The sequence below is a fragment of the Amblyomma maculatum genome, chromosome 1 (assembly GCF_055883805.1).
Source record: "Amblyomma maculatum isolate TAMU_Amacu chromosome 1, ASM5588380v1, whole genome shotgun sequence".
Classification (NCBI taxonomy): domain Eukaryota; kingdom Metazoa; phylum Arthropoda; class Arachnida; order Ixodida; family Ixodidae; genus Amblyomma; species Amblyomma maculatum.
In genome coordinates, this window is record NC_139344.1 from 67,109,596 (window position 1) to 67,135,231 (window position 25,636).

General features: G+C 44.4%; 1 protein-coding gene across 1 annotated transcript in view; it reads left to right on the forward strand.

Annotated features, from left to right (window-relative positions):
* LOC146202701 (uncharacterized) overlaps positions 1 to 25,636 on the forward strand; it is a 498,035-nt gene that overhangs the window by 225,387 nt on the left and 247,012 nt on the right. The window contains exon 6 of the mRNA XM_084601880.1: positions 10,207 to 11,134. Coding sequence (XP_084458006.1) covers positions 10,207 to 11,134 — 928 coding nt within the window. The remainder of the gene's footprint in view (positions 1 to 10,206; positions 11,135 to 25,636) is intronic.

A 25,636-nucleotide genomic window follows, 5' to 3' on the forward strand; every position in this document is an offset into this window, starting at 1 on the left:
CGAAGCATCTTGCGCGACATGAAACCGATAAAGCGTCGTCTCGCGAAAGCGAGCGTGAACAAACGAAGAATACAGAAACTATCCGCCCGCTGGAATCACAGTGCTAAGGCCGCATGTCGGCGCCTGTCGAAAACAAACAAATAAACGATTTTGATGGTTCGCGGCATTACTCCCCAATTAAAAACGCCTCCCCTCGATGCTTACAAAATAAACAGAGTGGTAAACAAAATGCTAGAAATAAAACGAACTAGGGTTTTAGCTCGTGTATTAAGGTTTCAGGCGCACAACATGGACTATTTCTGGACGCCCCCGCGCGCCGCAGCGATGTGGTCGTGCCGTCGGGGATGACCTCATAGTTACGCTGTCCGATGAGTCGAAGGACTGTATGGGCCAAACTACCACCGCAAGAGCTTTTCACTCAGCCCGCGGCGGCGTATAGGCGTCCAAACCAACACTTGAGGTCTCCCGGGCTGTACTCTGCGTCGAGTCGTCGCAAGTTGTATCATCGGGCGTCGGTGCGTTGCTGGTCTTTAATGCGCAGCCGGGCAAGTCGTTGAGCTTCCTTCGCACGCTAAAGATAGGCGGCGGCGTCCAGACTCTCCTTGTCGGTTGCGTGCGGCAGCACTGCGTCGAGCGTCGTCGTGGGCTCCCTGCCATACACAAGGCTGAGCGGAATCGACCTGGTTGTCTCCTGGACGGCGGTGATATAAGCGCAGATGGCGTAGGGTAGAATGGCGTCCCATGCCATATGTTCGGCATCGACGTACTTACATTTCAATCATGTTCGCAATCGTTTTGTTAAGACTCTCCCTAAGTCTATTTGTCTGAGGATGGTACGCAGTTAATCGTCGATGGCTTGTATGACTGTATTCCAGGATGGCTTGCGTCAGCTCTGCCGTAACTGCCGTTCCCCTGTCCGGAATGAGCACTTCTGGGGCGCTGTGTCTCAAAAGAGATTGTTCGACAAAAAACTTGGCGACTTCTGCCGCGGTACCATTGGGTAGTGCTTTTGCTTCAGCGTAGCGGATAAGGTAGTCGGTGGCCACGATCATCCACTTGTTACCCGTAGATGACGATGGAAAGGAGCCGAGGAGATCCATCCCAATTCATTGAAAGGGCATGATTGGTTGCGCAATCGGGTTCAATAGTCCAGCTGGTCTGATCGGCGGAGCCTTGCGTCGCTGGCACTCACGGCCTGTTTTCACGTAATGGGCAGGCAGTCGCGACCAGTACTACTTTTTCTGGATTCAATGCAAGTTGCACGCAAACCCTAGATGCCCTGCTGTGGGCTCGTCGTGCAACGCATGAAGAATTTCCTGCTTGAGGCTTCTAGGCATCAAAAGAAGCTGCGCGATCTTGTTGGGAGCCAAGTTTTTCTTTACGAAGACGTCATTGCTTAAGGCGAACGAAGACAACTGATGCCTAAACACAGCAGAGGGGAAAGCGGTCTTGTCTTCCAAGCAGTCGGCTAAGTCTTTCAGCTCAGGATCTGATCGCTACAGTTGTGCAAAAGTGCTGGCGCTTACCGGCATCAGAAAGGCGTCGTCGTCATCGTCTTTCGGGGGAGTGTCGACGGGAGCGCGTCAGAATGCTTGCTTGTTTGTTTTAGTAACGTTGGCTTCCACCACATTGCCACAGAAACTCAGTTTCAAAGCTCCGCCCGGAGAGGTGTCCGCGGTGACCCTCGCGTGAACTAACGGCGCTGGAGTCGACTCTTGCTCCTTGCCGGGCGCTTCGTCTGCTACACGCGGCGCGGAAGCATGGAGTGGCCGGCACACACGTAGCTGTTACGTGCTGCCGTTGCACTCTACATGGCTGCAGTACAGTTACGACTGCATTATGACAGTTTTGGCTTCGAAGACATGCATTACCTCAGAGAACGGGTTTATGTGATGCGAAACTTAATGCCGTGAAACAAGTTTGACAGCGGTGTCCACTTGCTCGCCACCAACGTTCTAGTAACGTTGTCTGCTCTTCGGTGTCATTTCTTTTTATTACGCGATATCGTATGTAGCTCATCCAGTCCAGATGAGGAGGCATCACCATCGTCTTAACCAAGAACTGAGAAAAACGTATCAAAAGATTACGTACGTAATTTCATATTAAATTATGACATAACCGTTCGTTGCGCAGCGTTCAGGTTGGTGCCATTCAATTTCTCGCTTCTTATTTAGCATCCACCTTCTTTTCCAGTTTCAGTCCAATTTGTGGCAGGTATTCAAGCCGCCGACATTTGCGCCTCCAATTCTATGCCGTTCACTGTAAACATAGGGCGTGCGCCGATAAGATGTTGCGCCTTCCCCTTTTTTCTACAATCATAGAAAATAGACTACGCTTTCACAACTATATACGTGCCAGCCTCTCCATGCCTAAAATTGGCGGAATGAAGAGATGGCGCTATCACGTCCTTCTTGAGACGAAGATTAGGCGTTCTATTGTATTTTTTTTTAACATAAGACCCCTTCATGCTGGCCTGCATGTTATGCACCGGGAAACCTACTGAAACGATTACTTGGAAGTCCGCCATTTGTTCGTGTCATTGATAGACGTCATCGAGATTAAATGGTGGGCACAAGCTCTGTACAGAAGAGATAGCTTACTTCGAAGTGAACAATTTCTGGCGTGCATTCAGAAAAGGAATTATATTCAAGTACTCTCATGATTTGCTAGCACATATTTCGAACGCAAAAGGCATTTTATACCGAAGATAAAGCGTCCTAATAACAGCGCTTCCCCGTGTGTTTTGACAGCAATGCTGGAAGAGAACTTGCAAGATTCCATGAGCTTATCAGTGCACATAGCGCAAATTGGGTAGCTGAGCTGCACAGACGGATTTTGATTTGGATCATACTGAGTTCGTCGCAATAGCAGCAATTCGAAGGAAATTTGAGTATTTTCGCGACAAGGAAATAGACGAGCCATGAGGGCGAGGAAATTTTCTTGTTGAGACTTTTGTAATTGAACGGTTGTTATGGCGATGATGTTGCGCATAAAGTTCTCATATCATGTGAATTGAGCGTTGATTACGTAGAAGCTCTTCTGAAGCATGTCGATGGAGCGAAATTGCGCACGGGGCTTTCAACTCAGAGCTAATGCGGAAAGCAGACATGATAAGGACTGCAGAAAAATTCAACAAGCAAGATAATCGCAAAAATTAAATTATCTTTCAAGAAAACGGATGCTGCGAGCTGCGGCAGCTGACAAGAAAAGGAAAATTGTGATTGAGTGAATAAAGCCTATATTTGATTGAAGGGATGACTTTCGGCCGCTGTTTGGGTAATTAGCAGGGAGAAATGGGAGCTTCTCGCTTCTTCACGGTTTTTCAAGCTGTTTCTCGTAGTTAAAAGAAAGCTCAGAAGAGGATCTAGATCAGCATCTACAAGCTAGGCCTTCCAGACTTGCAACGGCTGGCACGTCACGAGCCTGCCTGGACTTAGGTGTGATGTCGAACGGCTCAGTAAGCATTTTCGTGAGGCGGGCAAGCACAAAAGCGTATAAGTTTTTGAATGAGCCCAAGACATACTACCAAGCAAGCATATGAGCTCCTTAATTCACGCATTGAAGTGCATTCGCCGCAAATATGTTTTTTTTTTCTTTTTTTTTTTTTTTGCCGTTGAAACACTACAAAATCACAAGTAAACAAAATAGACAGGGGAAGTTAGGAACGCTAACGCTAATTTCCCACTAGACGCCAAAAGAAGTATAATGTTCTCACCTGTATTGCTTGTAACATTGCAATGTTTGTCTATGTTGATGAAATCAAGTTCTGGTTGTTTGCTGCATTGCATTTGCATACGACATTAGTGTTATTGACAAAATTGTACTTTTCTTCATTTTTGTTTCTCGTTGCGCTAATAATTAACTTAGGTTCATGCAATCAACTTGTAATGCCCTTTCCAACGATGTAGATACCGTGAATATTGTGTTTTCTGAGGGCATTGAGAGGGGAGTGGTAGTATACAGTAGATATTTACAGGGTGTTTCAATTCTAATTATACAATGTTAGCTAATGCGGAACAAAAAGGCTGATGATCGATGATGGAAGCGGTGGTTCCGGGAAGGTGTTCCAGTTCTTTGCTGTTCGTGGGAGGTAAGACTCAGCTGCATGTTTGGTTAAAAAAAAAAAGGGAATAGCGATTTTATGCAAATGATCAACTCGTGACGAAACATATGATGGAAGGGGTGTAAGATCACTGCGCAGACTGGGGTTATGCAACATTATTTTATGAAGTAAACAAAGACGGAGCACACTTTCGACGGCTAACAAGAGATGTTAACAATTCTTCATAGATGTTACACTGGCGGTGCGGTTCTAGTTCCGAAGGATGAAACGTGCCGAGTTATTTTGAATTAGTTCGAAGGCGCTGATTAGGTTTTCAGTGAAGGGATCCCAAAGTGACGCAGCATATTCTTACTTACTGCGAACTAAAGGTTTGTAGAGGAGAGGTTTGAGTGAGGTGGGGGAGCAGAAAAAATAGTTACTACGAAGGTAGCCGAGAGCATGGTTGGCGTTGTTAATTACGGAAGCGATATGAAAAGACCAAGTTAGATCACTTGTTATGTGAACGCCTAAATAGCGGTGTGAAGACACTTGTTCTAGTTCGATGTTATTGAGACGATAAGGAGGGGGCTGGGTCGAAATGCGCGACACACGTAGAAATTTACATTTGGTTATATTTAGTTGCACTGACCACTTGGTACACCGCTCACAAATTCTATCAAGGTCATTTTGCAAAAGAAAAGTATCGTTAAAGTCATTAATTTCACGAAATATTACGCAGTCATCTGCAAATAAATTAATGTTAGAAGAAACGCAAAGAGCCAGATCATTAATATAAATTAGAAACAGAAAGGGCCCTAGGACAGAGCCCTGAGGAACCCCAGAGAGCACGGAAGTTGATGGAGAAGGAATGTTATTAGCAACTACAAACTGTGTTCGATTACAATGAAAATATTCTTTCCATGTTAAAACATTGGGGTGAAGATTTGGATTGCGAAGTTTAAAAAAAAAAATAGTTTGTGACTAACCTTCTCTAAAGCCTTCGAAAAATTAAAAAAAAAAAAATGCAGTCCACGCATGAACGACAATCTAGAATAGCGTGAAGTTTGTGCGTGAAGGTAAGTAATTGTGTCTCGCACGAGAATGACTTACAAAAGCCGTGTTGAATGTCAGTAAAGAAGGAGTTAGATTCAAGAAAGGTAACTATGTTAGTGCATAAGATGTGCTCAAAAATCTGACATGGAATACTAGAGATATTGCGCGGTAATTAATGGATGAATTTTTACTACCTGAGTCGTGCAGAAGGTTTAAGAATTTGTAGAAGGTTTGTAGAAGGTTTCAGAATTTATATAATTTTTCTATCTCTTGGGTCTCGACGCATACTGCATCCATCAAAGAAAATTGACAGTCTTCCACTGTAGGAAACGTGACGTCAGGAGGAAGTACAAAATTATGACAAAAAAGCTTTATTCAGAATTTGTGGGCAGTCAGTATCAGCGATAGTTGAGCCGTTTTCAGCCAACAGTTTAATTGACTGATTTCTATCAGGATTAATGGTACGCCAAAATTTTTTGGTATCATTTGTAAGCATGTTCGACAGAGTGTGCTGTAGAAAGTGAGCCTTTGCGTTTTTCATTGCCGATACATAAGCGCTATTTGCCGCTTGATAATTTTCCCCCTTAGAAACAGAGGTGGATTTTTTAGCAATGCGATAAGAGCGTTCTCTAAGCGTTTTCTAACAGAAAAGAACGCGATAAGAGCGTTCTTTTCTGTTAGAAAGACTTCTTAAGTGAGCGTTGTGCCAGAGTGCATTTTTATGACCTTTAACGGTGCGTAGAGGGATATATCGTTCTGTTCGTTAATTTTAGCAATGAAAATGCTCCAGTTCACTTTCGTCTGCCGGCTATCGAAATCTGTTAAATATACATCGAGAAATGAAGATAGATCTTAGTTGACGGCCTGAAAATCAGCTCGGCTATAATCACGGATACGCTTGACTTCCTTGTCAGCATTATTGGATGGAATGGTGAAATTAAAAGCGATTAAAGTGTGGTCACTTATGCCGGGCATGCAGGTCAAGTGAAATACGAGATCAAAAACGGATGCTAACACCAAATCTAAAGTGTTACCAGTGTTATCTGTTACCTGGGTTGGTTGCGTTACTAGTTGAGAAATGGAAAAAAGTGAACAAAATTGCAAGAACTCATTGCCTTGCGACGATGGGAATGTTTGAAGAGTTGTTTCTGAAGACCATGTCAGCTCAGGAAAGTTAAAGTCGCCCAACAAAGTAAAGGGTGCTGCAGGATGCCGCGTAACAACAACGTGAAGCACATCATGCAGTTCTGATGTGAACGTGGAAGGATAATTAGGAGGTCGATAGCATACACCAAAAACGTAGTTTGCATAGGAATGTGATAGGACTGTATTGTTTTAGATACAGCAAGCAAGACACCACCGCCTGGTCGCAAGGTGCGATCGCATCGATAAACTGAGTAACGGGATGAATCGTCAAATATCTCACTGTCGTGTATGTTAGGATGAAGCCAGGTTTCTCTTATTGAGATAATATTAGCCTCGCACGTGTCGACAGCGGAATTAAACAATTCACGTTTATTAAAGATGCTTCCTGCATTAGACAGGAGAACATTGAGAAGGGTCGGATTTTCCCCAGAATCGCAAACGAATCACTCAGAAGGACTGGTGGGCGGAAAGGACTGTGATGAAGTTGATGGACCAGCTGGTGGCGATGATGAATTCACATTTTCCCCACAAGGGGTAATTGCATGCTAGGTAACTGGCTCGGCTGTGGTACAAGAAAGCATAACCGAGGAATTCTAAACGTGATCCCAATCGTACAGAACGCTATCAATAAACAAATGGTCAAAATGCAGCCGTACACTAGAACCGTTATTGCGAAAAGAAGCCAAGGCATCCCAAAGTTTCTTTCGAACAGAGCGCAGCCTAAGTGAGAAGTCCTCTGTAATGTAAATTTCAGATCCTTTAAGTTTTGAAACCTTCTTCATTGGACGAACGCGACCACTGCGCATTTTGCCTATCCTGTGGCAACGTTCCATTTGAGTACATTGAATTCTTAGCTTTTCTTCAAATAACCAAGAAACATTTCAAAAAAGCAGTATGTCACTGATTTCTTCTTCTTCAGCCTGGCCATGCAGAATAATATTATTGCGTCTTGGACGATTTTATAAGCCATCTATTTTTTTTAATTATAGTTTGTGATTGTACCATTAGTTTGAGACAGATCAAGACGCAGCTCCTCACGACCGTGGCTACTAGACGGCAATTCAAGCGCTGTTATGCGAGATTCCAGAGCTTCAAAACGAGCTAAACACTGTTCCTTGATATCGCTAACATCAGGAGCAATTATTTTATGATTTTCAAGCAATTACGAAAACATGGAAACAACGGAGATATCTGAAGCTATATCAGTTCCAACAGGGCTTGAAACATTATTTGCTGCAGGCGCAGAACCAGAAGAACCATTTCCAGAGCGTGTTGCAGGCCTATTACCTGACCTGGCTAACGAATTATTTTTCGCTGGGGACCCAGGGTTGAGCTCGACATCGCCACTTAACAAGAGACGATGACGGAAACAACACAAAGTATGTGAAGCTGAGGCAAGACTACGTGGGCAAGGTAACAGCAGCAAGAAGCGATCGTCAGATGGGACACAATGCGCTTGAGGAAGGTAACATACGTGCACAAAAAACAAACATCGGCTAAGCATTGTAATGTTGCCATTGTCACCAAGCCCACTGAAGATACAGTCCAAGTCCAGTGCGTTTATATCCTTGGCAAGTGACGTCACTGGACTGATGCCGGCGGTGACTGGCTGTTCGGTGATGACGACGGATCAGCAAGGAGCATGAGTGTCGATGGCCGGGCAGACGGAGATATCTTCACTATCGCGCATGGGGTCTATGGGATAGTCCGAGTGAAGAAACGAGCCTACATCCACGTGCGAATAAACGGAAGCCGTTTATTCGTAACCAGACTTCAGGCACTGCATGAACAGGCTGCCCGAGCTAGCAGATTTCTGCATGTAATGGACGCGATCTGCGCTGCGCAGTAGTAAACGTGGCACCAACTGAGTTACCTTCTAAGGTTAGAGTGATCCTTTGCACTGAAAATTTGACTAATTTATTTGCATGACAGGATGTATGCCTTGAAAGAACACACTACAAAATACAGGCCAGGGAGTAAAGCAAGAAACAAAGCTTTTGAGCAAGCCGACGGCGCTGTCACACTTGTTTCACAGCATTAACAAGTGAATTTCGCACAACACAAACGCGTTATCCAAGGTAATGCGTTTCTTCGAAGCCAAAGTTGTCGTAATGTAGTTTTAATTATACTGCAGCCATGTACAGTGCAACGGTAGCACGCAAAAGCTACGTGCGTGCTGGCCGCTCAGGCTTCCGCGCCGCGCGCGTAGCAGACGACGCGCCCGGCAAGGAGCAAGAATTGACTGCAGCGCCGCTAGTTCTCGCGACGGCCACCTGGGATGCACTCCTCCGCTGGGAGGTATGGGGAGCTGCGAAACTGAGTTAGTTCTAGTAACGCTGGGTAAAAGACCCTCTAGATATCTCAAGATACCCGGTCGTAGTGTACAAGATACTGTGTGGAAGCTGTGACGCTGCCTACATTGGGGAAACCGGAAACTTCATACGCATGCTCAGAGATCATCAGAATGACGTCACGAACGGCCGCTCCACATCTAATGCTTTGGCGCAGCACAGCGTTTCAACAGGACACACCATCGATTGGGACGATGCATCAGTCATTACCACAGAGAAAAGCTTATCATCGCGCCTTCTTTTAGAATCTTTTCATAATTATAACATGAAGCATGCTCTTAACAGGACACGTGGAAATCTTTCAGAGATCTACAATCGGACACTACGCAATTTTAACTGCATTTAAGCCGCCGTCATTACATGCAGCGCTCTATGTGATCAAGGGTCCGTGCGGGCCCCGAAATGTCGTGTTTCCTTTTTTCAAAACATTTTTACGAGTGTATGCTTGTTTCTGCAGTGTACGAAATCAGTCCAGTCTTTAAAACAAAAAAAGCAATGGTGAATGTATTTGTTTAATTAAGCGCTCATTTTATGCGGTAGATATTTGTACAGAAAAAAAAAACACGCAGCGGCTGGGGCCGAAACTCTCGACGTGTGCGTATCACGCTCTGTGCCCCCTGCGAACCGAGGTAAGACAACGGCTGTCCCTCGAAGTGGGTGCGCAAGCTCTATGGCGCAACGGCTCCTGAAAAGCCCCCTTGAGACTCTTACTTTAGTGCACATGTGATCTCCCTGTGGAGACAGCCGCTTAAAACCACACTAGGCATGCTGGAGATGCCAGTCATTAAACACGCACTCGAACAAACAACTTTCGTTGCATAAAAGCACCAGCTCCGTCAGTGCACTGGAAAATATTTTACTGGCATCTGATCCTCGAAATAATGAAAATCTTGTGCAAGCGAGCTGACAACCGACCAATACACCTCAGGTTGATCCGACGACGTATGTGAACCACAGTAAATTATTTTGATTACCAACTTGCCCGCTGTTGGTTTAGCCGAGCGTCAGGTGTTACATGAGGAATTGTCAGGTAACCTATACCGAACATTACTCCACGCGGCGGGAACACACTATTAAACACTCACCGGTTGCCTTTTCCGCATATTTGCCCCATTCCTATTACCCCTGAGAGGACTGGATCAAAAGCTGCAGCCTGAATTTCCTGATGCTATACTGGTGCGACCTCTTTTGGGCCTTTCAGGCAGTGCAGAGATGGCCGGCAGCCAAACGAATCTATGCTTGCCTTTCTCTCTTGGCATCGCAAAAAATAACATAGAGGGTGCAACAGTTATTTCTGGCTTATATTGGTGCGAATGTTACCGCTCTCCTTTTGTTGTGCCAACCGTTTTGCTGCGCTTGCTCTTCACAGCGTCATATGCATCTTAATGCAGCATCTGAAATCATTCCGCCCCCACGCCAAGCCGGCTTCTATGGCTGTTCTCTTCAGATTTCAATACCATAAATGCCACTGACGTCCCTCTTCCACTAACGATTCTCTCTCTACCTGTTCTGCCACTCAGCCCCAAACAAGCGCCCGAAATGCTCAAAGTTGTCCCGTAAACGAAGTCACATTTGAAAGTTTCCGCCGGCAAACATATCTCCTTCGCTTCGCAGGTTGCAACGCGACTCTCACCAGGACGCGAGGCGAATGGCACAGTCCCCACCATCCGGATTTCTACCCTCCGGGCCTGCACTGCTTCATCACCATACTGGCGCCCAGCGGGTACCGCGTACTGCTTCGTATCCCATTCCTTGAACTGCCGCCCGCCAATGAGCCTCGATGCGAGCACGACAGCCTGGAGATTGGGCTGCTGGCTGGCCGGGGGCCCAGGACCGTCGTGCTTTGCGGAAGCCGTCGGAACCTGACGTACCTGTCCCTCGACGAGAGGCTCTCTATCACTTTCCGCAGCGACCCCCTATTGGAGGCCGAAGGCTGGACGGTCAAGTACGAGTTCGTCAAGCTCTGTCGGAATGAGACGCTCGGCGAGGCGAACGGTCGCGTCTGCTATCCGCCTGGTAAGAGCACGTCGCTTCTCTACTCGGCCCCTGGTGACTGCCACTTCGCCTTCATCATGCCGTTGGGCTACGAAGTGCAGCTCAGCTTCAGCACACTCCAGGTGTCGTCCGCGCGAGCCTCCTCGTCGTGCCCCGACAACTTCCTCGAGGTCTCTTCGGAAGGCACCGAGCACCGGTTCTGTGGCAACTGGACAGGCAGCCCCGACTTGTCGGCGCTCCGATCTGCAGGCAATGCGATGGCCATCCGGGTGCACCTCGAGGAACCGCCACGCAACTCGCAGTCGCTGGCGCTGAGCGCGGCGAGCCTCGGCTTCTGCGCCACCTACGACGCGGTGCTCGTGAACCAGTCCCTCGCCGAGGACTGCGAGTTTGGATGGGTCTCCTGGGGGCTGCATTGCTACAGGGTCTTCAACGAAAGCCTGTCCTGGGCCAAGGCCAATGACGTGTGCGCCCTGCAAAGCGGCCACCTGGCTAGTGTCACCAGCGAGGACTTGCAGGCCCTTCTGGACGCCATGCTTTTCGCCAGGTGAGCCTTCCACTCCGCCACGGCAAGTTCTACTTACGTCCCAAGCGACACGCACTTCCACGATTCACCGCTAAGCTTAGGGGAGAGCTGAAAAATAAATGTATGTAGCACAAAAACGAGAGAAAACTGTATTAAACAGATCTCGAACGACAAGCGGTGTTTCATCGCTAAGCGATTGATGCGTTTAGGTCTCCAACAGCCAGGTAGCCAAAGCTTAAAAAGAAAACAGATGTGAATCAAACATACGGGCACTTCACTTGACATACATTTTAGAAAATCACGGGTTTTCGTGATGGCTGGACCATCCCCGCTGTAACATATTTACTTATGTTCTTAAAGGGATCGTGAAAACATATTTACTAAACTAGCAAACGTGCATGAACAATCGGTAGTCCAGCAGTGCGCTCCGCAGCACAAAATATTTAAGCTAGCTTCACTAACGCCGAGGATATCGGTGATATGAAAAATGATACTTCTACCCTTCCAACTTAGCGCACGCCAGAGCGCAAGAAAAAAGTGCAATGGGGCAGCACCCCATCCCGCCCACGTCACTTGGACGCGCCGAATAAGAGGGCGCACCATGCAAAGCCCGCTTGACGTCAATAGGTAGGGGCGGCCACGAACGCCCGGTGAGGTGTCGCTAGAACCGGTTGCGAGCGGACGCCAAGAGCGCTTTTTATAAATATTATTTGTAAATTATAGGGCCCAAGTAGAGCTTTTACATTTTAGTACTCACAAGGGCTGTCTCTACCTATTTTTCGCATTAGAATATTACCAAAAGTATTGTTTCAGCTCCTTTATTGTTTTCACAAAAATCTTTAGCGGCGCCGTCACGCCCCATTTGGGTCGCAGGGAAATCAGCTCGCGTAAACATGCACACAAATACGCAATTACTGATTGACTAATCTGTATGTATACTATATAAGGGCATCACAGTAAGTCCTAAAAGTTGCCATAGAGAATCGCCTCAGTGAAATACTCTTCAATTCTATCGCACATCTGCACTTTTTAAGAATAGAAGGTAGTATTTGCAGCTGCTAAACTCCTATGCGTGTTGCTGATTTGACACCCGATAATTCAAATTAAAACTGCACGAACGTAGTAAATGCCCATCGTTAGAATCTAAACCATTTTTTTTTTTACATTGACTTGAGCCTAAGTGCCGCACATGAGTAGTCGCTCATGATAAGCGATTTTATAGTGTATCTGGGGCCATTGGGGGAGTTTGTATATTGTACTAATTAGCTGTAATAATGACTAATTAATTAGGTTGTGAATGCTGGCAATCACATCTTTTTACTCTTAAGATGATGTCGTCAGTTTTGAAGCTTTAAAAAAAACCCACAATGTACTAAAGTTAGTAAGATGAATGTCAGTATTTACTGCATTCGACATCTTAATGTACTTTTAAGTAAATCACAAATCTGTTCTTCGAGCTACTGTGAACTGCAAACAACATAGTTATATAGACTGTTCTGCTAACCACTCTGTTTTTCCGATAAAGAAGATCAATGCTTGCATGTATCTATCGCTCACACTGCCAAAAGTTTCTGAAAAAAGAAATAAGGACCTTCTCTATCATTTCTGTTTTGGTTGATACCATCAGCATTGGTCACTACGAAGGCACGTCATTTTTTACGCATCTGGAATATCCCAAAAAGTGCATGTCGTGAACGCATTGCAGACATCATCTTGGTAACTCTGCTGTAACAAAGCTAAATTATGTAACATTTAGTAGATGGGGTGTCACTACTAGTAACTCATCTAGCTAAGGGCAGTACTATTACTGGGTGCTAATGTTAGAGGTAGTGCTGCTAACTAGCTTCATTAACTTGTAGCAGTCACAAATGTCACTCGGGCCTATGCTCCTAGTAAGACCGCAGTAACCTGCGTCGTAAGAAAAATGTTCTTTGGCAGCGACCGCTACGGCCCTCTTTCGTTTTTTGCGTGTCTCGTGCGTCTGCTTATTTTTTTTCTCCTGATCGAAGAACACCGCACCCTCTTTTATTAGCATATTCCTGGTCTGCAAAGGAACGAATTGCCGGAATGTGAAACGTGCTGCTTTCTGTCACATAAATAGGCTCCGTTGTGTCCCCACGCCTTCTTGCCCCGTTTCTGGTCGCGACATTCGCGGTGGATCCCCGTTCTCATGGCGGGCACACTTGCAAAGGATCGCTGCGGCCGCATAACAAGCTGAATGAGTGCGGCAGTCGGCGGCGGAGGCGCACGGCCCGAGAGTGTTCACGCGTGCCTCTTCCCATGGACGAAGCACCTACAAAAAGAACCGCGCCGTCTGCAGGCGCCCTCCGAACGTCAATTTCTGCGCTGCCGACATACGGCGGCGCAGGCATAAAACGCGCGTCGCTGAACCGTGCCGCTCAGCCGCCATGCGTGACGCCGCGAACTTGTTTGATCTCCGGCAGGCGGAGAAGCACGTCGCACGCGGGCGCGCGTCGAGGGCACTTGTGGAGCGGCTGCGCGCCCTGCTTGGGCGGCCAAATGGGTAGAAGCCGCGGCTAGAGCACCGTGGGGGGCGGGGGGTGGCAAACAAGGAACGCCGCTTTGGCCATAAATCTTTACAAGCTGCGCCGACGAGGCCCCGGTTTTGGGGGCACGCGCTGGCCGCACGCACGTGGCACAACGAGCAGCCTTTCTGATCGAAGCGGCAAGGAAGCTCTGCGGGTTTTCGGCGCCCGTACGCAGCCGTCAAGAGACTTGCTGGTGGCCGCAGATGGAAGAAGTGATTTTTACATAATTTTGGTCCAGGTAGCTTGTGTCTTTTTTTTTTTTCTTCTTCTTATTGAGTTGCCGCTTGAGAGCTCTGAATGAAAGCATTATTGCGACGCAGCTCTCTGTTGCGAAGCAGGTGAAGGATTGCGCGCCCTGAGAGGTTAAGGCGAAAACGAAAAAGTAAAAATATCAGCACTCACTCCGAGAGCGGAAGGAAGAAGTAAAAGGAAACAAACTGCTGACCACATTGGCTGTCCGGGAAAGTTTCTGCCCAGAAAGCAATCTCCTTTGCGAGCCATTTAATGTGAATACTTTTCTTTCTGCACGCGCACACAAATAGGAACGCTCTCCTTGCGCGCAGACGGGCAGGAATTTGTACCCACTGTTTACACTCGGACTCGGCACCTGGCACGGCGCGCCTGAAACCAAGACAGGAGGGTGAAGGAAAGCGGGCCTTTTCACTTGGCGCTGTGGGGGACACTTACAGCGAGGATAAATTTCTTGTTTATAAGTGGGCGTAAGAAATCGGCATTCAGAAGAAACCGCGTATACGTACATATAAAAGACTGGGTTGTGGGCGGAAGCCACGCGCGTAATTTTTATTTTTCACTCATATTTTTCTTCCAGCAAAGCAAGCAGCATTTCAGTGATATCGGTGGTTCGCGTTCGAGTCGCGTTGAAACCGGCGAAATAAGAAGGCGGCTTTCTCTGGGAATCTAGACGCACTTGAGTTGTTTGCGCACAGAAAAAAAGATGAGTAAATGGTCTCGTGACCCGTACAACGTACGGCGGAGTGTCAGAGCGGAAAATAAATACGGCAGACGTGGTTATTTACCGTGCCACCCTTCCACCGTGACCCTTCCCTTTCCGGGCCTTTCGACACGCGGCACGCCCTACTTAGCTTGTAGCGATCACTGGAAGCGAAGCTTGCACGCAGCGGAGAGGTCTTCACAAAAATCCGCTTTGCCGGGTAAATAAATACGAGTCGCTCGAATGCCGCGCCGCGTCCGCCGGTAAAGAAACTCGCGTGAACTAAGCCGCGTCCAATTCCGCCCGTCGCATCGATCAGCCTCTCGTGCTTCGGACAGGTTCCATTCGAAGCAGCTTCCTGATCAGGTCTTGCGGCTTCCTGCGTCTGACGCTGCACCCAATACGGACAACGCAAGTGGCTCAAGAAAAGCAAAAATAAGGGCGCCGTACTGAGCGTCAACACTGAACGTCGCTAAATGCAGGCGCTCGAGTACGAGTCGGTAGCGGCGCAAAACACAGTGCGCGTAGGTGTTCACTCTCGCTCTCTCGTAAGAAGCAGCACGTTTGGTCAACTTGCTTTGCACAGAGGTTTCAGTGTTGCCGGAAGTGCAGTTGCATTATTGTTTTGAAGGCGAGACTTAAGCACCCCCCTTTACACCGCGATAATTAGCGTACTTTTTGAAGCTGGAATGTTTTGCATCTTTTACTTCGTGTTTGTTTTTGCTTTCCGTTCCTTTTTCAGCGTTCTCTGCTGCGCCCATATTTTGTATTACGTTTGGAATAAATCCAGACCACCTTCCCTGTAAAGCTGCGAGTCCTTTCAATTGCGAAGCGCTCTGAGAAAAGATCGAAATATATATATATATATATATATATATATATATATATATATATATATATATATATATATATATATATATATATATATATATATATATATATATATATATATATTTTTTTTTGGGGGGGGGAGGGGGGGAGGCTGTGTAAGTAACGGCTGTTTTAATTATAGCAGGAACTGTCGCATCCAAAGGCGTAAAGTAACTCGGGCGCGCACCGTCCATCTTCAGTCGAGAGAGCGAAAGATGATTTACGTAGTTGTATCAGTGTTAGGACCAGAAATTTCTTCATCGTATAGATTTGTTTTCTTTTTTTCTTCATCACATAGCTTAGCAGTGGAAGACAAGCAAACTCTGCCGGTTCCGCTCAATGTAACCAACATTAAAGACGAAGTCCGCCGGCTCTTAGACAGGATAATCAATTTTCCCCTCAAAAGTGTACCTGCTAATATAGCAGAACGGCAGCACCGGCCTTATTTCCGAACTGCTTTAAGCCTGTTCAATTGTTAACGCAATGCTGGCACTCTTCAGTTGTAAATCATTGGAAGCACTTCTCTCAGACGTTTCTGCTCGACGACTGCGCGACTTTGCGCTGGGACATAACACATCTCCCAAGATGATCGAGTGTCCACCATAGTGGGGCTCTGATATGCATCGGACCCATGCGTTCTTTAAATGACATAGTGACGTTAATCTTCCTAGGATCATTAATCTCGAAAGATGCATACGTTCAATGTGCTCGAGTCATACTGATAAATGATGTGACATAACATTGACGCCCTATTACTACTGCATCAACAGCAGGCCCATATTAGGAGCTGACGGGAGAAATTAAGTCTTCAAGAGGCATTTATGTAAGTGAACTGCCGAATTTCCCGTGTCTGCGACCACTAACAAAACAACTATACTTGCTGAGTTGAGCTAGTGCATATATTTCTGCCTCCCCCTATATCCTTGTCAAAAGGGTCACGAAGCATAACTACAGGCTGTCGTTGCTGTTGTTCTTTCTAAGATTCGGTCGATCGGGTTTGTATGGCTCTTCCGGAGTTATGTTGGTCAGGGGAAGACGTACTTACTGCCGCTAAGAATTGTCAAGCTAAATACGCAGCACTTTTTAGAGCCACTAGCTTCAGGCTCAGAATGTTGGTGAAAGCGTCGTATTTATTTGTAATACCATTACGTCCGAATGGCGGTCGATAATGGCGGAGATTGCGAAAAAGAAAAAAAAAAGAACGAACATCACGCTGTAATTGTTGGCTGATGAAAATGCTCCTGGAGGCGGTGTATGTATTCTTCATGCGTAATTAAAACCAGACTCACGGATGAAAAAAAAAAAATTAAAGAACGCTTAAGCACCAACTTTAAGAGCTTTACGCGAAAGCGTTATCGGTCCCCGGCAGTTCGCATCGCGTCATCATGCTCTTCAGCCTCACAGCGAAATACTTATCAAGACACACAACTTATTTATTTTTTGTATTTAGCACAGGGTGAAATTTCACTCCTGCCTTGATTTTTGCCTACCAATCAAACATTTTACCATCAATCAAAGATTCAAATTGTTTTTAGAAGAGACGACAGATAATGAATGCTGCGGGGTCTAACAAGAAGCTGCATAAGAACACGTGGACTTGGTGAAAAGTATTCAGGCTACCTGCCGGCAGGCGGTGAGTCATCAAGAAAAGAAGAAGGTAAAAGCCTAAGGGAAAAAAAAAGGAATAGAACAGCATACCTATCTTACTGTGGGGTGCCAAAACAAATTGTTTTTAGAAGTTACAACAGACAATGAAAGCTACGGGGTCTAACACGAAGCTGCATAAGGACACGTGGTCCTGGCGAAAAATCTTTAGGCTGACTGCCGGCAGGTGGTCAGCCATCAAGAGAACAAGATAAAAGCCACGTACCACCTGCCGGCAGTTAGCCTAAAGACATTTCACTTAATTCCACGTGTCCTTATGAAGCATCTTGTTAGCTCCGTGCCATTCATTAAATGTCATCTCTTCTAAAACAATTTTAATGCTACACCGCAGTAAAGATGGCTAAGCTGTTCTATTCCGTTTTTTTTTTTTTTTCTTCTCTGGTACCAGAGGAAAAAAACTGGAATAGAACAACTTAGCCATCTTTACTGCGGTGTGGCATTAAAATTGTTTTCGAAGATATGACAGATAATGAATGCCAAGGGGTCTGACAAGAAGCTTCATAATGACATTTGGACTTGGTCAAAAGTATTTAGGCTAACTGCCGGCAGTTGGTCAGCCATCAAGGGAATAATTTATGAGCCGCCAGAGAAAAAAAAAGAAGGAATAGAACGGCTTAGCTATTTTAGGCCGGTGTGGCTATAAAATTGTTTTAGAACATAGGACAGATAATGAATGCTACGGGGTCTGACAAGCAGCTACATAACGTCACGTGGACTTGGTGAAATGTATTTAGGCTAACTGCCGGCAGGTGGTCAGCCATCAACCGAAGTAGTTATAAGCCAGCATAGAAAAAGAAAGGAATAGAACGGCTTAGCTACTTTACTGCGGTACAGCATTAAATTTGTTTTTAGTATATATGACAGAAAATAAATGCTACGGGGTCAGACAAGAAGCTTCATAACAACACGTGGACTTCGTGAAAAGTATTTAGGCAAATTGCCGACAGGTGGTAAGCCATCAAGAGAAGACGTTATTAGCCGCCAGAGACAAAAATGAATAGAACAGCATAGCTATTTTACAGCGGCGTGGCATTAAAATTGTTTTCGAAGATATGACAGATAATGAATGCTACGGGGTCTGACAAGAAGCGTCATAAGGACACGTGGACTTGGTGAAAAGTATTTAGGCAAACTGTCGGCAGGTGGTCAGCCATCAAGAGAAGAAGTTATGAGCCGCCATAGACAAAAAATGAATAGAACAGCTTAGCTATTTTACAGCAAAGTGGCAATAAAATTGTTTTTAGAATATATGACAGAAAATAAATGCTACGGGGGCTGACAAGAAGCTTTATAAGGACACGTGGACTTGGCGAAAAGTAATTAGGCTATCTGCCGGCAGGTGGCAGCCATCAAGAGAAGATGTTATCGCAGTTAAGTCGAGTCTCATGATTTGCAACGGCTCAGCTGATAATGGTCTTAAAATACAAGGCCATGAAATACCTAGAATAGCAGAACATAAATATCAGGGGGTATGGGTAAACGAAGGATTGGCATACATTGGAAAGCATGAGCAATCACCTAAGGCCAAAGGGCGAAGGAATGCCGGGATAATGAAGCATAAGGCATTGTGGGGATACAATAGGTTTGAGGTTTTGAGGGGTATTTTCAAAAGGATTATGGGGCCCGGACTTACAGTCAGAAATACGGTTTTGTGCCTAAAATCATAAGTACAGTCGACATTAGAAATAAATCAGAGATCCGTTGGACGATTAGCACTAGGTGCCCACTGCAAAACTACAAATGAGGCGGTTCAGGTAGATATGGGCTGGGCATCTTTCGAAGTACGGGTAGCTCAGAATAAAATATTACATGAGGAACGCCTGAGGAAATTGTACAGTAAAAGATGGGCAACTAAAGTATTTAAATACCTGTACTTAAAAAGCATTGACTCACAATGGAGGAAAAGAACTAGGAAACTAATTAGTAAGTACAAGGACGGAGAAATAAAGAGCATTAGGCAACAGGTGACAAACACAAAAGGTAAAAACTGGATAAATTCGATGGAAAAGAAACAGAGTGTGGAATTATACCGAAGGAGGAAAATGCACATCAGGAAGGAAGATTTCTTTGATAACTCAAAAGGCAGTGCCCTACTTGTTGAAGCTAGATCAGGGTGCCTTAGAAAGTTCAGCTACAAAAAGAAATATAACAATGGAGATGACGCATGTGCTGTATGTGCTAACTCCAGTGAAACAATTGACCATATTATACCCGAATGTAATGGTATCCTTCCGGAAGTTCATTCAGGCGCAATCACTGTTCCTGAAGCTCTGGGGTTTAGAGATACCAGTGGCCGACTGAATAAACCGGCGGTGGAAACTAGCAAAAAACGACTGGAATATTGGTGGCTTAAAAGCAGACAAGTGACATAAAGTCAGTAATGTAGAAACAAAAATTTAATAAAAAAAATGATGGTTTAGTTAACCAATCTAAATCGATAATTAAGATATAGGGAGAAAAATGAGCATGATAGCTACTGCTACCACCCCGTTTCAATGGGGACGCTCCTATATTCCATCCATCCATCCAACCAGTTATGAGCCGCCAGAGAAAAAAAAAGCAATAGAAGGTCTTAGATATTTTACTGCGGTGTGGCATTAAAATTGTTTTTAGAAGATATGACAGATAATGAATGCTACGGGGTGTGCCAAGAAGCTTCATAAGGACACGTGGACTTGGTGAAAAGTATTTAGGCTTACTGCCGGCAGGTGGTCAGCCATCAAGAGAAGAAGTTATGAGCCGCCAGAGACAAAAAAATGAATAGAACAGCTTAGCTATTTTACTGGGATGTGCCATAAAATTTTTTTAGAAGATATGACAGATAATGAATGCTAAGGCGTCTGACAAGAAGCTTGATAAGAACACGTGGACTTGGTGAAAAGTATTTAGGCAAACTGCCGGCAGGTGGCCAGCCATCGAGAGAAGAAGTTATGAGCCACCAGAGACAAAAAAAAAATCAATAGAACAACTTAGCTATTTTACAGCGGTGTGGCATTAAATTTGTTTTTAGAAGATGTGACAGATATTGAATGCTACGGGGTCTGACAAGAAGCTTCATAATGACATTTGGACTTGGTGAAAAGTATTTAGGCTAACAGCCGGCAGGTGGTAAGCCATCAAGAGAAGAAGTTATTAGCCGCCAGAGACAAAAAATGAATAGAACAGCATAGCTATTTTACAGCGGTGTGGCATTAAAATTGTTTTTGGAAGATATGACAGATATTGAATGCTACGGGGTCTGACAAGAAGCTTCATAAGGACACGTGGACTTGGTGAAAAGTATTTAGGCTAACTGCCGGCAGGTGGTCAGCCATCAAGAGAAGAAGTTATGATCCACCATTGAAAAATAAAGGAATAGAACGACTTAGCTATTTTACTGCGGTATGGCATTAAATTACTTTTTATAATATATGACAGAAGATAAATGCTACGGTGTCTGACAAGAAGGTTCATATGAACACGTGGAGTTGGTGAAAAGTATTTAGGCTAACTGCCGGCAGGTGGTAAGCCATCAAGAGGAGAAGTTATGAGCCACCAGAGAAAAAGAAAGGAATAGAACAGCTTACCTATTTTACTGCGGTGTGGCATTAAAATTGTTTTCGAAGATATGACAGATAATGAATGCTACGGGGTCTGACAAGAAGCGTCATAAGGACACGTGGACTCTGTGAAAAGTATTTAGGCAAACTGCCGGCAGGTGGTCAGCCATCAAGAGAAGAAGTTATGATCCACCATAGAAAAATAAAGGAATAGAACGACTTAGCTATTTTACTGCGGTATGGCATTACATTAGCTTTTATAATATATGACAGAAAATAAATGCTACGGTGTCTGACAAGAAGGTTCATAAGAACACGTGGAGTTGGTGAAAAGTATTTAGGCTAACTGCCGGCAGGTGGTCAGCCATCAAGAGAAGAAGTTATGAGCTACCAGAGAAAAAGAAAGGAATAGAACGGCTTACCTATTTTACTGCGGTGTGGCATTAAAATTGTTTTCGAAGATATGACAGATAATGAATGCTACGGGGTCTGACAAGAAGCGTCATAAGGACACGTGGACTTGGTGAAAAGTATTTAGGCAAACTGCCGGCAGGTGGTCAGCCATCAAGAGAAGAAGATATCAGCCGTCATAGACAAAAAATGAATATAACAGCTTAGCTATTTTACAGCGGTGTGGCATTAAAATTGTTTTTAGAAGATATGACAGATATTGAATGCTACGGGGTCTGACAAGAAGCTTCATAAGGACACGTGGACTTGGTGAAAAGTATTTAGGCTAACTGCCGGCAGGTGGTTATGAGCGGCTAGAGAAAAAAAAAGGAATAGAACGGCTTAGCTGTTTTACGGCGGTGTGGCAATATAATTGTTTTTAGAATATATGACAGAAAATAAATGCTACGGGGTCTGACAAGAAGCTTTATAAGGACACGGGGACTTGGCGAAAAGTAATAAGGCTGTCTGCCGGCAGGTGGCAGCCATCAAGAGAAGATGTTATCGCAGTTAAGTCGAGTCTGATGATTTTCAACGGCTCAGCTGATAATAGTCTTAAAATACAAGGCCATGAAATACCTAGAGTAGCAGAATATAAATATCAGGGGGTATGGGTAAACGAAGGATTGGCATACATTGGAAAGCATGAGCAATCACTTAAGGCCAAAGGGCGAAGGAATGCCGGGATAATGAAGCATAAGGCATTGTGGGAATACAATAGGTTTGAGGTTTTGAGGGGTATTTTCAAAGGGATTATGGGGCACGGACTTACTTTCAGAAATACGGTTTTGTGCCTAAAATCATAAGTACAGTCGACATTAGAAATAAATCAGAGATCCGTTGGACGATTAGCACTAGGTGGCCACTGCAAAACTACAAATGAGGTGGTTCAGGTAGATATGGGCTGGGCATCTTTCGAAGTACGGGAAGCTCAGAATAAAATATTACATGAGGAACGCCTGCGCAAAATGTACAGTAAAAGATGGGCAACTAAAGTATTTAAATACCTGTACTTAAAAAGCATTGACTCACAATGGAGGAAAAGAACTAGGAAACTAATTAGTAAGTATGCTAGTTACAAGGACGGAGAAATAAAGAGCATTAGGCAACAGGTGACAAACACAAAAGGTAAAAACTGGATAAATTCGATGGAAAAGAAACAGAGTGTGGAATTATACCGAAGGAGGAAAATCCACATCAGGAAGGAAGATTTCTTTGATAACTCAAAAGGCAGTGCCCTACTTTTTGAAGCTAGATAAGGGTGCCTTAGAAAATTCAGCTACAAAAAGAAATATAACAATGAAGATGACGCATGTGCTGTATGTGCTAACTCCAGTGAAACAATTGACCATATTATACCCGAATGTAATGGTATCCTTCCGGAAGTTCATTCAGGCGCAATCACTGTTCCTGAAGCTCTGGGGTTTAGAGATACCAGTGGCCGGCTGAATAAACCGGCGGTGGAAACTAGCAAAAAACGACTGGAATATTGGTGGCTTAAAAGCAGACAAGTGACATAAAGTTAGTAATGTAGAAACAAAAATTTAGTAAATAAAATGATGGTTTAGTTAACCAATCTAAATCGACAATTAAGATATAGGGAGAGAAATGAGCATGATAGCTACTGCTACCACCCCGTTTCAAAGGGGACGCTCCTATATTCCATCCATCCATCCAACCAGTTATGAGCCGCCAGAGAAAAAAAAAGCAATAGAAGGACTCAGATATTTTACTGCGGTGTGGCATTAAAATTGTTTTTAGAAGATATGACAGATAATGAATGCTACGGGGTGTGCCAAGAAGCTTCATAAGGACACGTGGAATTGGTGAAAAGAATTTAGGCTTACTGCAGGCAGGTGGTCAGCCATCAAGAGAAGAAGTTATGAGCCGCCAGAGACAAAAAAATCAATAGAACAGCTTAGCTATTTTACTGGGATGTGCCATAAAATTTTTTTAGAAGATATGACAGATAATGAATGCTAAGGTGTCTGACAAGAAGCTTGATAAGAACACGTGGACTTGGTGAAAAGTATTTAGGCAAACTGCCGGCAGGTGGTCAGCCATCGAGAGAAGAAGTTATGAGCCGCCAGAGACAAAAAAAATCAATAGAACAACTTAGCTATTTTACAGCGGTGTGGCATTAAATTTGTTTTTAGAAGATATGACAGATATTCAATGCTACGGGGTCTGACAAGAAGCTTCATAATGACATTTGGACTTGGTGAAAAGTATTTAGGCTTACTGCCGGCAGGAGGTAAGCCATCAAGAGAAGAAGTTATTAGCCGCCAGAGACAAAAAATGAATAGAACAGCATAGCTATTTTACAGCGGTGTCGCATTAAAATTGTTTTTGGAAGATATGACAGATATTGCATGCTACGGGGTCTGACAAGAAGCTTCATAAGGACACGTGGACTTGGTGAAAAGTATTTAGGCTTACTGCAGGCAGGTGGTCAGCCATCAAGAGAAGAAGTTATGAGCCGCCAGAGACAAAAAAATGAATAGAACAGCTTAGCTATTTTACTGGGATGTGCCATAAAATTTTTTTAGAAGATATGACAGATAATGAATGCTAAGGTGTCTGACAAGAAGCTTGATAAGAATACGTGGACTTGGTGAAAAGTATTTAGGCAAACTGCCGGCAGGTGGTCAGCCATCAAGAGAAGAAGTTATTAGCCACCAGAGACAAAAAAAATCAATAGAACAACTTAGCTATTTTACAGCGGTGTGGCATTAAATTTGTTTTTAGAAGATATGACAGATATTGAATGCTACGGGGTCTGACAAGAAGCTTCATAATGACATTTGGACTTGGTGAAAAGTATTTAGGCTTACTGCCGGCAGGTGGCAAGCCATCAAGAGAAGAAGTTATTAGCCGCCAGAGACAAAAAATGAATAGAACAGCATAGCTATTTTACAGCGGTGTGGCATTAAAATTGTTTTTGGAAGATATGACAGATATTGCATGCTACGGGGTCTGACAAGAAGCTTCATAAGGACACGTGGACTTGGTGAAAAGTATTTAGGCAAACTGCCGGCAGGTGGTCAGCCATCAAGAGAAGAAATTATGATCCACCATTGAAAAATAAAGGAATAGAACGACTTAGCTATTTTACTGCGGTATGGCATTAAATTAGTTTTTATAATATATGACAGAAAATAAATGCTACGGTGTCTGACAAGAAGGTTCATAAGAACACGTGGAGTTGGTGAAAAGTATTTAGGCTAACTGCCGGCAGGTGGTCAGCCATCAAGAGAAGAAGTTATTAGCCACCAGAGAGAAAGAAAGGAATAGAACGGCTTACCTATTTTACTGCGGTGTGGCATTAAAATTGTTTTCGAAGATATGACAGATAATGAATGCTAAGGTGTCTGACAAGAAGCTTGATAAGAACACGTGGACTTGGTGAAAAGTATTTAGGCAAACTGCCGGCAGGTGGTCAGCCATCGAGAGAAGAAGTTATGAGCCGCCAGAGACAAAAAAAATCAATAGAACAACTTAGCTATTTTACAGCGGTGTGGCATTAAATTTGTTTTTAGAAGATATGACAGATATTGAATGCTACGGGGTCTGACAAGAAGCTTCATAATGACATTTGGACTTGGTGAAAAGTATTTAGGCTTACTGCCGGCAGGTGGTAAGCCATCAAGAGAAGAAGTTATTAGCCGCCAGAGACAAAAAATGAATAGAACAGCATAGCTATTTTACAGCGGTGTGGCATTAAAATTGTTTTGGAAGATATGACAGATATTGCATGCTACGGGGTCTGACAAGAAGCTTCATAAGGACACGTGGACTTGGTGAAAAGTATTTAGGCAAACTGCCGGCAGGTGGTCAGCCATCAAGAGAAGAAATTATGATCCACCATTGAAAAATAAAGGAATAGAACGACTTAGCTATTTTACTGCGGTATGGCATTAAATTAGTTTTTATAATATATGACAGAAAATAAATGCTACGGTGTCTGACAAGAAGGTTCATAAGAACACGTGGAGTTGGTGAAAAGTATTTAGGCTAACTGCCGGCAGGTGGTCAGCCATCAAGAGAAGAAGTTATTAGCCACCAGAGAAAAAGAAAGGAATAGAACGGCTTACCTATTTTACTGCGGTGTGGCATTAAAATTGTTTTCGAAGATATGACCGATAATGAATGCTACGGGGTCTGACAAGAAGCTTCATAAGGACACGTGGACTTGGTGAAAAGTATTTAGGCAAACTGCCGGCAGGTGGTCAGCCATCAAGAGAAGAAATTATGATCCACCATTGAAAAATAAAGGAATAGAACGACTTAGCTATTTTACTGCGGTATGGCATTAAATTAGTTTTTATAATATATGACAGAAAATAAATGCTACGGTGTCTGACAAGAAGGTTCATAAGAACACGTGGAGTTGGTGAAAAGTATTTAGGCTAACTGCCGGCAGGTGGTCAGCCATCAAGAGAAGAAGTTATGAGCCACCAGAGAAAAAGAAAGGAATAGAACGGCTTACCTATTTTAC